The following is a 13,671-nucleotide window of genomic DNA, read 5'->3' as shown; positions in this document are numbered from 1 at the left end:
GTCTAGGAAAAGAAGGCCCCTTTGTCCACATCTCCACCTGCATCGGCCACCTAACCGGGCGCTTGATACCAAAATACGCGTCCAATGGCCGCAAGATGCGGGAGCTGCTCAGCGCGGCATGCTCAGCGGGACTGTCAGTAGCGTTCGGCGCGCCGATCGGAGGCGTGCTGTTCAGCTACGAGGAGATTAGTACGTATTTTCCAAGAAAAGTGCTGTGGAGGGCTTTTCTGTGTAGTCTTACTGCGGCGATGGTGCTCAAGGAACTCAATCCAACCGGTACGGGTAAATTGGTGCTTTTTGAATCGCGGTTTGGGGATGAGTACAGCGCTGTTCACTACTTCGTTTTCGTCCTCTTGGGTGTAGCGGGAGGTATCTTCGGGGGCCTGTTTTGCAAGTTCAATTTCCTGTGGTCGAAGTGGTTTAGGGCTTTTGGCGTTATTAAGAGGTATCCTGTGTTGGAGGTTGCGTTGGTGGTGCTTGCGACGGCGTTGATTCAGTATCCTGATCCGTTGACAAGGGAGCCGGGGGATGTTATTATTAAGAATTTGTTGGTGGATTGTGGGGAGGATAAGTCGAGCGCGTCTTGGGTTTGTCGGAATGAGAGGGTTGCTAGGGAAAGGGGGGCGACGAATTGGGAGTATGTGGGTTGGTTGACGTATGGGACGTTGGCTAAACTTGTTCTTACGACTATTACGTTTGGGATCAAGGTTCCGTCTGGGGTTATCATTCCCGCACTGGATGCGGGTGCTTTCTTTGGGAGGCTGGTGGGTCAGGCTATCGGTTCAATCAGTCCGGGTATCTTCGCCATGGTGGGTGCTGCTGCGTTTCTGGCGGGTGTGTCTCGGATGACTATATCCCTTGCTGTCATCGTAAGTCCCTCCATCTCCACTTTCTTTCAGTGGTCATCGTCGACTAACATCCATATAGATGTTCGAACTCACAGGCCAACTCTCTTACACCGTCCCGTCTATGCTCGCCATCCTAACCGCAAAATGGGTCGCCGACGCAATCTCTTCAGAAGGCGTCTACGACCTCGCTCAATCCCTACTCTCCCACCCTTTCCTCGACCCAGATACCGCTCTCTCCATCGTCCGCCGCCACAAAGCCTGCGTCGAGGTCCTCATTCCCCCTCAGCGCACCATGGATGACATTACCGTTCACGTGCCTACAAGCAATAAAGTAGCTTTGACTCTGTTGAAAGAGAAGCTCGATTCCTTGAGAGAAAGAGGTCTCATGGACGCGGGTCTGGTTCTAGTACAGAAGAATGATGGCGGCATTGAAGTATTACAAGGGTACATTTCGCAGTCGGAGCTTGAATTTGGATTGACGAAACTCGTTCCTGGTGTGCTTGTATCGGCGCAGGAAGAGGATGTCCAGGTTAGGTTGCTAGGCCAGGATATTGATGAGCCGACGAGTCCCATGAGCTTGGAGATGGATTTGACGCCTTTTGTGGATCGGACGCCGTTGAGCATCTGTGCGAAAGCACCTCTGGAATATGCTGTCGAGATGTTCTCCAAGTTGGGTCTGAGGTATCTCATGGTGACAAAGGAGGGCACAGGACAACTGGTGGGTGTGATTATCAAGAAGAGGCTCGTAGGTTATCTAGAACACCTGAGAGAACATGGCGAAGGAGATTAGTAGGACGTAATTAGTACACACGATACACTGTTTAGTGGACAATATCTGATTATAGCATCTTTTCGCTAACAAGAAGCTGAGGCGCCTGCCATGTCTGTCTAGTCACTTTCGCAACATGTCTGATCACAGCCAGGTCGCTCAAAGTACGAATCGAATTACAACGCTCGTGTCCACACGTGAAATATTCCAACAACCAAGCCCAGCGGGACGTCAGCCAAGACCAGCTTACTCCTCGGCCTCGAGAGGAGCCTCCTCGTCGTACTCGTCCTCACCCTCGGAGACGGACGCCTCCTGGTATTGCTGGTACTCGGAGACCAAGTCGTTCATGTTGGACTCAGCCTCAGTGAACTCCATCTCGTCCATACCCTCACCAGTGTACCAATGCAAGAAAGCCTTGCGCCTGAACATGGCAGTGAACTGGTCACCGACACGCTTGAAGAGCTCCTGGATGGAGGTCGAGTTACCGACGAAGGTGGAGGACATCTTGAGGCCGCGGGGAGGAATGGAGCAGAGGGCGGTCTGGACGTTGTTGGGGATCCACTCGACGAAGTAGGAGGAGTTCTTGTTCTGGACGTTGCGCATCTGGTCCTCGACCTCCTTCATAGAGACCTTACCGCGGAAGTAGGCGGAGCAGGTCAGGTAGCGACCGTTGCGGAAGTCGGACGCAGCCATCATGTTCTTGGGGTCGAACATCTGCTGGGTGAGCTCGGGAACGGTGACGGCGCGGAAGGAGTGGGCGCCGCGGCTGGTGAGGGGAGCGAATCCGACCATGAAGAAGTGGAGACGGGGGAAGGGAACCATGTTGACGGCCAACTTCCTCAGGTCAGAGTTGAGCTGACCAGGGAAACGCAGGCAGGTGGTGACACCCGACATGACGGCGGAAACGAGGTGGTTCAGGTCGCCGTATGAGGGGTTGTTCAGCTTGAGGGTGCGCATGCAGATGTCGTAGAGAGCCTCATTGTCAATGCAGAAGGTCTCGTCGGAGTTCTCAACCAGCTGGTGGATGGAGAGTGTGGCGTTGTAGGGCTCGACAACGGTGTCGGAGACCTTGGGGGAGGGCACGACGGAGTAGGTGGCCATCATGCGGTCGGGGAACTCCTCACGGATCTTGGAGATGAGGAGCGTACCCATACCGGCACCAGTACCACCTCCGAGGGAGTGGGTGATCTGGAAACCCTGGAGGCAGTCGCATCCCTCGGCCTCGCGGCGCACGACGTCGAGGACCTGGTCGACGAGCTCGGCACCCTCGGTGTAGTGACCCTTTGCCCAGTTGTTACCAGCACCAGACTGGCCGAAGACGAAGTTGTCGGGGCGGAACAGCTGACCGAAGGGGCCGGCGCGGACGGCGTCCATGGTACCGGGCTCGAGGTCAACGAGGACGGCACGGGGCACGAACTTGTTGTTGGACGCCTGCTGTAGATCAGTATTGGTCTTTTATCTGCCAAAAGCGTAATCGGGGGACGCACTTCGTTGAAGTAGACATTCATGCGCTCGAGCTGCAGGTCCGAGGTGCCGTTGTAGACACCGGAGCCGTCGAGGCCATGCTCGCCGGAGATGGTCTGCCAGAAGGCGGCACCGATTTGGTTACCCTGGGATTGTTAGTTGTCGTCTGTACACAGAGGAGCGATATAAGAACTTACGCATTGACCGGTCTGAAGGTGCACCTGTTGCAGAGAAACGTCGTTAGCTGTTGTTCTTTGTGTTGTCCCTGAGTCTCGGCGCGGGGCAGCGACGCGCCACGCCTAGGCGGCAGTGCGGGCGATACGTACAATCTCACGCATGTTGGCGGTTGGGGGCGAGGAATATGGAAGTTGGAGAGGTGAAGATGCGAGGAGCTGGGTTATGGCTGGTCGCTGGTGGTGGTGCTGGTGTGGAGAGCAGGAGGAGCAGAAGCGGTGAGTGCGTTAAAGATCTCTGTGGGTCGTCTGCACGGGCCGTCGGCGCTAGAGCTATTTACTAACAACGCGCCAAAGCTGGTGCCTGCCGGCTGAAGGGGCTAGTCATGAACATGTACAGCTGCACTAGCAAGGCACAAGTCGCTGCTGTCGAATGGCTTCGTCGCTCTGCAGTATCTTGTATTACTGGCTGGTTTCATGTCGTGATAGACGTGCTACTGGAGGCGGTTGCAGACTTGTTGTTCCCATCCCATCCCCTATCAAATCCGCCTAACCGTATCGTCGTTCGCAGCGCGGAAACCGCACAACGCTGATCTTGCAAAGCACATGCATAAATCCTCCCTGACACGCGAACCTAATCCTGCCCAAGACTCCACGTCGTCACCGCCTATAGCTCCTTCTTCGTTGAGCCATTTGCATGGCCACCAGCCTGTCGCTTGACAACCTGCGGCATCGTCCAGAAGTTGGGCCAGTAGAGCTCATACTCGTCCTGTCTGTAGTTGAGGCAGTGTCGGAGCCATACGCCCCATACAATGTAGTAGTAAGCTCCAGTTCCCGTCATAAGATGCCTAGTATTGTGAGCTTTCGTCTTTCTAAGATAAATGCAATACTCACCACCAGCCGTGACCCTCGAGCACGAAACCCCAAGGCATGCCAATCTCTCTCCTCCATTGGATCAACTGCGAGCAATGCACGTTGTCGAGGTGCCAGACAGCAAAGCCTCCCAGGAAGATACTCAGACCGAATGCAATCATCTGCCACATCTTACTGAGAATTTCTTGGTCGCGCACGTCTTCTCTCTCTTGAACCGCCTTCACACCTCCGTGCGGCCGCGGGTTCGCTGCTTCCCTCTCTTTGGACTTGAAGCGCGGACGGATGTTCACCTCCATCACATACATGGCGCGGAACAGGACAATCGCTGTGAGAATCGCATAGGCGTTCTGATGGAAGGTGGGGTCCTGGAGGAAGTGGTAGTAGAGCGTAATGAAGGCGGCAAGAGACACTAGTCCAATTGCGAGGACAGTAGAGTACAGCCTTGACTTGCCATAAGAGAACGTCGCAAAGTTCATCAAGCAAGTCGTGTAGATCATCGAAAGCTCGTCTACCAACTGCATAGGATCTAACACGAATCAGATACTGCCTTCGAACGATTGATTCAACAGCAGACATACATTTCAATGTCGCGTGAAAGAGAAAGCTCCCAGTTCCAACGAGTAGATAGCCAATAAACGCCACGAGAAAGACGGTGTCATGTCCATTCTTCAAGCAATTGCGTATGCCTTTTGCAGCGAGGTACATGAACAGCAGATTCGTGAGCGTGTTGATAATCTCCGCAGAGTACTGCGTGACTACATAATTCTTCAAACGGTTAGCACGCGCTTCTCCAACGCAATGACCCTCTCAACTAACCTCTTCACACCAATCGAGCGTAGAGGTGACCGGGGAGAAGAACCCGTCCTGTTCAGGCGGGTACGGTATCGACGGTAGACGGGAAAAGAACGCGGCCATCTTCACTCTACAGAAATCCCGAAAAGAGAAAAAGAAAGAAGTGAGAGGTTGAGGAAAGAGAAACTGCAGGTGTTTGACTTCGCTATCAAGCTTGTATCTAGCACCGGCTTTTGCGGAAGGAAAGACTGGAGAGCGACAATCCGCGACACGAGAGGCCCATGCTCCAGCGATAGGCTGCCAGACTACCACGCCACACGTGGGCAAACAGTAAGGATTACTGCGCAAAAGGAATCGCCCCCAGTACACATTCCTGCCGCCGACGTATACCTCTCACACACGTCGGAAAGCTTGGCTCCCGAGCTGACGAGGCTGCAAGCTCAAGGTGCAGTTTTCGGTGTGAATCCAAACAGCCAATCACATCCGCCCAGGGTCTCTCGCAACTGCCGAACCGAGAAAGCTTGAGAAGCAGCAGCCAGGCCAGCGCTCTCACGAGACCTACGAGCCAATCGTCAACATTACCAAATCTCCGCCCACCATGTCCATGTCAAACGAGGCCTTGCAGAAGGTGCGTCAATCAATGCGATGTGATGGATAAAGAAAAGAGCGGGGATCTAACGCGGGAAACACCCAGGTCCTACAAGAAATCAGCCAAAAGAAGGCCTTCGCCGAACAACAACTCGTCATTGTCAAACAGCAAAAAGCCGCCCGGACGCGAGAGGGGCGTATGCTGCAACTCACTTCCTCCGAAGTCTCGTCGCTGCCTGCAGAGACAAAGGTGTATGAGGGTGTCGGCAAGATGTAAGTTGCATGCCTCGATATTTGCCCCTCGCGGCTGCGGGGGGACTTGGGATGAGATGAAATACAGAGACTGATTGCTATGAACAGGTTCGTCTGCACGCCTATTCCAGATGTGCAAAAGAGGCTCCAGGAGGAGAGTGAGGCTTTGAACAAGGAGATGACCAATCTGGATAAGAAGGAGGATTACCTTGAGAAGACGTATACGAACAGCAAGAACAGCCTTGAGCAGGTACTGAAGGGCGCTGCTTGAGCGTGCTGTCGGTATTCCGTCATGGTCATGAGATTGATTCAGAAAATCGGAATGAGGGGTTAGGAAGACAAGAAAGAGTCTACCAAAATATTTGCTCTTGCCACTGAGTTCTGCAGACACAATGGCAAACACTAGCTTCTGCTCTACGTATGATAGCAGGAAGTTGGTAGTAATACAGCCACAAATTCAATACGATATTGATAACACACAGACCACCAGAACCGTTGGCGACCAGATACTCCACGAGATGATCATTGATAGTCGCGCGAGTATGAAGTAAAGTGTTTATTTCGCTTTTACCATGCCTTTATCTCTCACCCTACCGCATCCTAACAAGCATCGCCTCAACACCCTCCAAGCACTTCCTCACCTCCTCTGCCGCCCTCGCTACATACGCGCCATCCACTACCCTATGGTCAGCACTCCAGCTGAACACACACTCCTCCCTCTTGATCAGCTCATCGTTCTCCCCAAATGCCGGGACTACCCTCGCTTTCCCAATACCCAAAATACCAACTTGAGGTCCAACGATAACAGGTGCCACAGCACCGCCGCCTATGCTACCAATGTTGCTGACTGTGAAGGTTGCACCAGTGAGATCGGCAGACGAGAGCTTGCCAGCGCGTGCCAGCGAGCTGAGGCGTTGGATCTCTTGAGCTAGCGAGGCGATGCTGTGGTTTTGGACGTTCTTAATGACGGGGACGAGGAGTCCCGCGGGCGAATCTACTGCTACGCCGATGTTGTGGCTTCCCTTTAGTATAATTTGTGGCTTGTTCGGGTTCGTGGTAGTGTCGAGATGTGAGTTGAGTAGCGGGAATTGCTGGAGCGTGAGCGATACGGCCTTGATGATGATTGGCAGTGGCGTTATCCGCTCTGGCTTTTCGCGGCCTGTGTTGTACTTTTTGCGGAGCGAAGTGAGGGAGCTGAAGTCTACGGCGTCGGTGTATAGGAAGTGGGGGATGGACAAAGATTTGGTCATCTGCTTGAACATGCCAGACTGGACTGGCGTCAATTGCTTGACTTGGTCCTCCATCTGTTGTGTGATCATAGGAGCCGGGGTCGAGGTTGCCGATGGTGTTGTGGTGGTTTGCTTCATCGATTCGACGTGCCGTTGTACATCGTCTTTGAGTACGCGACCCTCCCGTCCTGTGCCTTCTATATCCTCGATCTTGAGCTTGTGCTCCTTGACCATATGTCGTACAGCTGGGGTGGCGAGCGATGCATGCTTTCCTGGCTGTCTTTGTGTTGTGGATGGTTCGGATGGTAGACTTGTGCTTTGATCTGAGCCAGGCACGTCTTCAGCCGCAGCCTTTGTGTCATTCCTCCCAAGTTCGATCTCCTGTTCTTTTGACTCTGTGGAACTTTGTGCTTTTTGTTCTTGGGTGCCGCCGCCTCCGGTGAGTAGAACCTCGTCGTCTTGTTTGCCTGATCCTCCGTTGAGCAGGGCTTCGTCGGCAGGAGAGATGTCGCTTTGAATGTCGATGTCTACTAGAGGCTTCTGAAATCAGCTCATATTCAGTAGTACGTTCCGAATTTCAAGCTTACCTTTCCAACCTTCGCCATATCATCCGCCTCGTAGTACAACTTCTTGATGATGCCATCGAATCGCGAGGTGATCTGGCCGGAGATTAGTCCTCGCCCTGCTTGTATCTTAGGCGGCATGTACCTCGACAGATGCTTTATCCGACTGTACTTCGCAGATAGGGTCGAATTGCTCGACGCGCGCGCCGGGCTTCACGAACCATTGGATAACCTGGCATTCGGTAATACCTGGGCACAGCATGATTAGCCGCAGCCACCAGCATCTCTGACTCGCCTACTTACCCTCTCCAATATCCGCCAAAAGGTAAGGCTTGACGATCAATAGCCGTTTTGTCCCCCGGAACCCTCTTCTCTGTTCGTGTATGCGGATGTTTGCATTTCTGGGTGTGGTAATTGACGCGCGGTGGGCGAGGTTTGGGCGCGAAAACACGCGGGATGCTTCTCTGCTGGCGAATGATTTCATGGTGGGCGTGATTTGTGTGCAGATTCTTTCTGTGAAAGAAACATCTTCATGTACTGCCGCCGAGGTTTGGTATTGTGAACGACCAAAGCCGACAGTTACCGCAGCCGATGACACAAGTGGAAGCTGGGGTAAGCGGCTAGACAGCTTTGGGTATAGCGTTTCGCGGGTTAAGGAAACAGGGGTCCGTGTGCACAAATCTCGTGGGTACAACGGCACATAGTCTCACTGTTCGGAATGACTGGTGTTTTACAGGTGCATGAGATCAGAACCTCGTCGTTATGAAGTGTTATCTCTAGTCTCATGCCCCTTTGACGAGGCACTACACCCACCCTATGACGAAAAGATTGCTCCAATGCCCAGTATTATTTGCACTTCACGATGTGTACTCATGCAGAAATACTTCTACCCAATCTAACTTCTATGTAATACCCAAGTGCTTCGGCATATGGCTACGGTCACAACTGTAATGACCTCGAAATGACCATCCATATACAGGTTCATATGCTACACCGCTGGCCCCCTCCCGATCCACAGTCTGAAGCTACGGAAAGGGCCTCTCCTCTTATCTGTGTTGTTGTACTGGAACCCAGGGCCTAGTGTCAACTGATTGGTGTTGAAGTACAGCCATCCATCCAAAATAGCCATAGAATCAGCGTGTTGAATCATCGCGTTCCTCACCAACGTCTTTACTACATAGTCATTCGGTGGAACGAGACCAGATCCTCCAGGCGCATTGCCGTTGACTGTCATGTTGGTCTCAGACTCCAGCGTATCGACGTAGTATATCGCGTTCTGTTCACTCGCTGCGATGTATACTCGGCCGCGATCGTCAGCGGTAAAGCCAGCTTGCTCGGAACCGCATTGGCCTGGATTCTGTACGGCGGCAAGGACTTCGGTGTCTGTCAAACTTTGGTCGATTAGAATCTCCTGAGAGATGTAATAAAAGCGACGGGAGGCTAGAACGCCCCAGTAGAAGTTGCCGGATGCTATGATTCCGTCAGTAACATGAGCAAACATCAGCTCAATTTCACATACCCAAGGCGATGCCATCTGCGGCAGTCGTGAGATGACCTTTTTGCGTGCCATTCCAGGTGTAGATGAGCTCGCCGCCATATGACCCGACGTACTTCTCGTCTGCTCGAACAACACTGGTATTGAACAGTCTGCGTACCGCATTGCCGTTCTCGAGATCCACCGCTAGTAACGAGCTATTCTTGCTAGCATCAGTGATGAAAGCATATCCTTCTCGTCCACCCAAAGTCGTATTGACACGCATGTCGTTCATGTTCATCCGATGCGACAATAGATCCTGGGGTATCACATAGGTCTGAAGATGCTCTGCCGTCGTCTCGTTGAAGCTCATGAGCTTTGCGCCTCCAAATAGCGCATTGGTGTCTGGGCTGGCGTTGGCTGGAATCCCGCTGTCAACCACCCACAGCCTTCCTCGGTCGTCGAGAACAATGTTCTGAACGTTGATGAAGCAGGTCGCCGGATCCTGACCCGCAGTGCAATTCTGGATAGCTGCGTTTGGCCATGGCTTTTCGTCGTTGTATGATGTGCAAACCACCACGTTGCTCGGTGTCTGGCCCGAGTTGCGAGGATATGTTAGGTAGAGGTTGTGCGCGGAATCGACGGCCAGACCGGTGGAGGGCTTTTGGGAGTCGTGGATAGGTTGTAGAGGAGGTCCAACGAGTGTGAAGTCTTGGGGATAGGCACCAGTGGTATATCCGGGAGCGAAGGGATGATAGTCTCCTGATGATACCTCGAAATAGTCTGATGCCAATGAGATGGGAGCAAATCCCAACGCCAGTGCTATGAATCTCATCTGGACGGTACAACAACGACCTCGGGACGTCTCGGAGGCTGCAGGGTTTCTGTGGCTATGTTGAGAAATTGTAGCGGGCTGTTGTTCTCACGAATATGTCAGTCAAACGTGAAGTCTTATGCCTAGAGATGAAAGAAGTCGAAGAGCTTCATTGAAATAACGTTTATAGGTCCCATGGTTCCTTCCCGCGTCCGTCTGTTGAGGGCCCGAGGGAAACTATGACCTCCGCGTGAGCTACGTATCTATTGGTTACCAGCCGCATGGAGACATGGTAAAGTCCAGGTAATCCATGAGGATAAAGAGGGGTACCTGGTTCCCCGGGGATAATGTAGGCTGCATGTCGCAATACATTGATTAATGCTGATAGGCATGTACACGTGTAAGCATTGCACGCGGCTGTGAACGCGTGCCATCAGGTTCCCATCTTTTTCGATGCAGGTAATTAGTCCTCAAGCCCAGCAGCAGAACATCGGAAAGTTAAAACAACACTTGGTGATGAAATGACAACCGGATCGTCCTAAAACTAGTCGCGGGCTGATCGATCGAGATGATGGTGCGGGAATGACGTTTTGGCGCGGAAAGAGAGAGCGCACGACCCTTCGTGATTCGCGACTGCCGAAACGCGTCTGCTAAGGAAGGCACCGCCAGCACTCACAACAAACGACACCGAAAGCCATGCGTAGTTCCGATGTCCACCTACGCATTGCAAACGAAGACAATGCTACATTCAGCCTCTGAGACGCCCACGCAGTTGTTACGACTAGCCGCCAAACGCGACGAATCCAAGGCCCCATTGCCCTCAAAGCAGACGAGAGACTCTCTCTGCGGTCTCGGAGCCTTCACCAAGCCGTTCACGATCAGAGAGCACTCTGGCTCACCGTACAAAAATAAGCCCACCACCTTCAGACCCGTACGAGTAATTGGGCGTTCCCAGCTGCCTCTGACCTTTCTCGACATTTCCGCCGACGACAACTTCGCCCCAAACAGCCTATTCGCGGCGCACATCGATATACTGGAGGATGGAGAATGTGATAGCCAAGACCATGCAGGCCCAAAGATACTCGTCGCACGCTTCGAGGCAAAGAATCTACTATACGCCATAGAGCGAGTGAAGCCACGCGTCTATAGTATCTGCAAGCTTGCGGGCTGGCTCAAAGAGAAAGATGTCACAGACTTGTGGGACCCTAGAAATCTTCAGAAGCTGCAAACACGCCCAGCACCAGAGACGAATGCGGCCGTACAAGGAGAATGGTGGCAACAGGCCGCTGTGGAGACACACACTGTGGACCTGCCACCGAGACGAGCGCGAATGACGATGATGCGACCCAAGTTACAACCAGAGATAAAGAAAGAGCATGAACACCAACCGGACCTGGCTTTAGAAGCCCCGAGGAGCGAATACCTGGACACGACTTCTACGGAATTTCCTCTAGAACCTATGCCGGACGCGCCATCGCCACAAGAGCAACTTGCCTTGCTCGTCCAACAATACTTGGATGCAATTTACATGTCCAAAACCTCACTGGCGTACCTAGCGAAGGGCCCAATCACTCGGATCCGGAACACATTTACTTCAGCCGAAGAAGGCGCCCCGCCTACGCATGAACTTGTCACATTCTTAAGAACTATGCTGCTGAGTCCAAAGGCCAGTGAGAAGAAGTACCACGAAAAACTACCATCCTTGATTAAAGAGATGCCACCCGGAAGCTACTCGGACGATGAGCACGGCCCGAGTGTCAGCAAGCCGAAGAAGTCGAAGAAAAAGATGAAACTCAGTCGGGAGGGTGTATACCCACAGGAGGAGGCTTTCGTCAGGAAGTGGTGGCAGTCGGAATTGCCAAGTGGCGACAGTACGGCTCCAGAGACTCTAGACCAGCGTATCAAGAGGCGCATTGGAGATTTGCGGGTTCGCGAGACGCTTGCGCAACTGATTCTCATGCTCGAAATCGTTGCACTAGAGACGCTCTCCACACAGAAACCACCAGAGCAACAAGCTACCGCAGACGGAAGTCATGCCCAGACCGAGCAGCCGATCCCGAAGAAGCGCAAGAACAAACTTGACGACATCAATCTACAACTCGATTTGCTGCTGGACAAGCTTTGCATCTGGCACGCTACGGAAGAACTAGGTATACTAGACTTTGATGAAAAGCCGTCACGACAACATGACGGACCCGATGGATCTGGACGAAACAGTTCGAACGATCGCCTGCACAGCTTCTGCGTTGAAGTCATCATTCCCTTCTACATCAACCGATTACCAGAGCAGGCGCTCATGGTGAATAAGAAGCTGGGTGGGCCCACACATAGCTTACCAACAAAACGCAAAGCTGTCAGGCCACCACTCACTTCACGCAAATCCGGCAGTTCGAAGGAACCCGAGGCGAAGAAGTCACGGCGATCGCTGGCCCGGGTCGCTACCGACAACACGGGACGGACGACTGAGCGAATAACACCGTCCCTGAGCCGATCTGCCACTGATTCCGCGCTGTTAGATGGCATCAAACGAGAAGGCAGCGAGGTACCTCTCTCAGCCATACCTTTCCGACGCAGTCCATCTAAGAGCGCTCGGCAATCGATGTCCCAGATCCGACATCTGCAGGGTCGTCAAATTGATCTCGCGGAGCCTTCGGCTGCTGCATCAGCTAAGATAAAGCACAAGCAACGTGTGGAGGAAGATCTTCAAGAGGCTATTTTAGCTTTGAAGAAGCCCAACCGTGGACTAGCTGCTGGTGGCTACATTGCCGACATCGAGCAACGTGGTCTCGGTTTGCCCAAACAGTCGAGAAAGCCAACAGTCACTGTGAGGAAGACCATCAGAGACGTTCAGGTGTCAGCGACACCCCGGGCTGGGCGGAGGACGAAGAATTTGGTTGAGCAGACGCCAACCCACCACCACTACGATCCGTTCGTTAGACCTCCCGGAGCGGCAGCGCCCCCCTCCAGCGAGTTCTGCGTGCCGTCCTCTGGAGTCCGCCCACCAGCTACAATGGTGCCGGCAACGGGCCACCGCCACTCGACGGCTCGAAGTCTAGCGCAGTCCGGTATTGCCGAGACACCGTCCAAGGCGCCAAACAGCCTACCATTCTCTACAGACTCGGTTAGGAGGAAGATCTTTGCAACCCCAATGAAGGCGGCGGCGTCTTCTTCTGACGGCAGGGGTCCTGCTCAATCACACGTGTTCGAAACTCCTGTCAAACCTACAGGTAGTCCGCCTCCTAATGACGCCCAATTCGCACCTGCTGCGATTGCTGCCACACCTACCAAGCCCGCGTCTGCAACAGCGAATAAGGTTGCACCGATCGCGCTCGCATTCGTAAACAAGCATGATGCTGAGCCATCGATATACGATGCCTTGGGATGGAACGACGATGATGATGGATTTTGATATACTTACGTGAGATTGTTACATATTGATGGCACAGAATTAGCGAGCATACGATTGATTGGCATGTATTGGAGCATTGGGCGGCGTGTACAGCATTCTGGAATTTGCGTTGGCGTACGAGACGATGGTATAGTTACACGGTTCATGATTCCCCTGGGTAATTACTAAGAGGCCAGCACAGCGCAGTAAGCTCAAATATATGCTCTCGCACACGTTCCAAGCTCAGGCCGCCGTGTCCCCATACAGTGCAGACTATGCTTACTTGAAGAGGACAAGCCCGTGGTCAGCGCACGCCTGCGGTGACGATGGCTGGCCTGGGCGACCATGGAACGAAAGAGGAATTCTTTCGCGTGTCTGTGTATCGTGTCCGTGAAGCGTTCCACAGTGTTTCTTTCGGGGAATTGCATGTGCCCGCGACGCGAT

At 53.1% G+C, this 13,671-nt stretch overlaps 7 protein-coding genes across 7 annotated transcripts; 3 read left to right on the top strand and 4 right to left on the bottom strand.

The window, feature by feature from the left end:
• Positions 1-806: 806 nt before the first annotated feature.
• Positions 807-1,638, top strand: J4E87_005022 (uncharacterized protein; the record flags this gene model as incomplete). Its single annotated transcript, XM_049376639.1, has 2 exons — positions 807-869; positions 928-1,638. 2 exons carry the CDS (start codon positions 807-809, stop codon positions 1,636-1,638), a joined length of 774 nt encoding a protein of 257 aa, XP_049233495.1.
• Positions 1,639-1,863: 225 nt separating this feature from the next.
• On the bottom strand, positions 1,864-3,419 carry TUB1_2 (beta-tubulin; the record flags this gene model as incomplete). The annotated part of the gene is made up of 4 exons (XM_049376638.1): positions 1,864-3,048; positions 3,105-3,227; positions 3,279-3,302; positions 3,408-3,419. 4 exons carry the CDS (start codon positions 3,417-3,419, stop codon positions 1,864-1,866), a joined length of 1,344 nt encoding a protein of 447 aa, XP_049233494.1.
• A 502-nt stretch (positions 3,420-3,921) lies between these two features.
• On the bottom strand, positions 3,922-5,042 carry J4E87_005020 (uncharacterized protein; the record flags this gene model as incomplete). Its single annotated transcript, XM_049376637.1, has 4 exons — positions 3,922-4,102; positions 4,149-4,653; positions 4,706-4,892; positions 4,944-5,042. 4 exons carry the CDS (start codon positions 5,040-5,042, stop codon positions 3,922-3,924), a joined length of 972 nt encoding a protein of 323 aa, XP_049233493.1.
• A 475-nt stretch (positions 5,043-5,517) lies between these two features.
• On the top strand, positions 5,518-6,030 carry J4E87_005019 (uncharacterized protein; the record flags this gene model as incomplete). The annotated part of the gene is made up of 3 exons (XM_049376636.1): positions 5,518-5,547; positions 5,614-5,780; positions 5,868-6,030. The coding sequence occupies 3 exons, from the start codon at positions 5,518-5,520 to the stop codon at positions 6,028-6,030; spliced, it is 360 nt and encodes a 119-aa protein (XP_049233492.1).
• Positions 6,031-6,349: 319 nt separating this feature from the next.
• Positions 6,350-8,035, bottom strand: J4E87_005018 (uncharacterized protein; the record flags this gene model as incomplete). The annotated part of the gene is made up of 4 exons (XM_049376635.1): positions 6,350-7,528; positions 7,576-7,647; positions 7,697-7,800; positions 7,855-8,035. The coding sequence occupies 4 exons, from the start codon at positions 8,033-8,035 to the stop codon at positions 6,350-6,352; spliced, it is 1,536 nt and encodes a 511-aa protein (XP_049233491.1).
• Positions 8,036-8,539: 504 nt separating this feature from the next.
• On the bottom strand, positions 8,540-9,860 carry J4E87_005017 (uncharacterized protein; the record flags this gene model as incomplete). Its single annotated transcript, XM_049376634.1, has 2 exons — positions 8,540-9,021; positions 9,071-9,860. 2 exons carry the CDS (start codon positions 9,858-9,860, stop codon positions 8,540-8,542), a joined length of 1,272 nt encoding a protein of 423 aa, XP_049233490.1.
• A 688-nt stretch (positions 9,861-10,548) lies between these two features.
• J4E87_005016 (uncharacterized protein) lies at positions 10,549-13,248 on the top strand (the record flags this gene model as incomplete). The annotated part of the gene is made up of 1 exon (XM_049376633.1): positions 10,549-13,248. One exon carries the CDS (start codon positions 10,549-10,551, stop codon positions 13,246-13,248), a length of 2,700 nt encoding a protein of 899 aa, XP_049233489.1.
• Between the last annotated feature and the right edge of the window lie 423 nt (positions 13,249-13,671).

The sequence above is a fragment of the Alternaria ethzedia genome (assembly GCF_023757985.1).
Source record: "Alternaria ethzedia strain BMP 0044 chromosome Unknown scaffold_10, whole genome shotgun sequence".
Classification (NCBI taxonomy): domain Eukaryota; kingdom Fungi; phylum Ascomycota; class Dothideomycetes; order Pleosporales; family Pleosporaceae; genus Alternaria; species Alternaria ethzedia.
The sequence above is the reverse complement of the archived record's forward strand: the minus strand, read 5'-3'. Positions and strand labels throughout refer to the sequence as shown.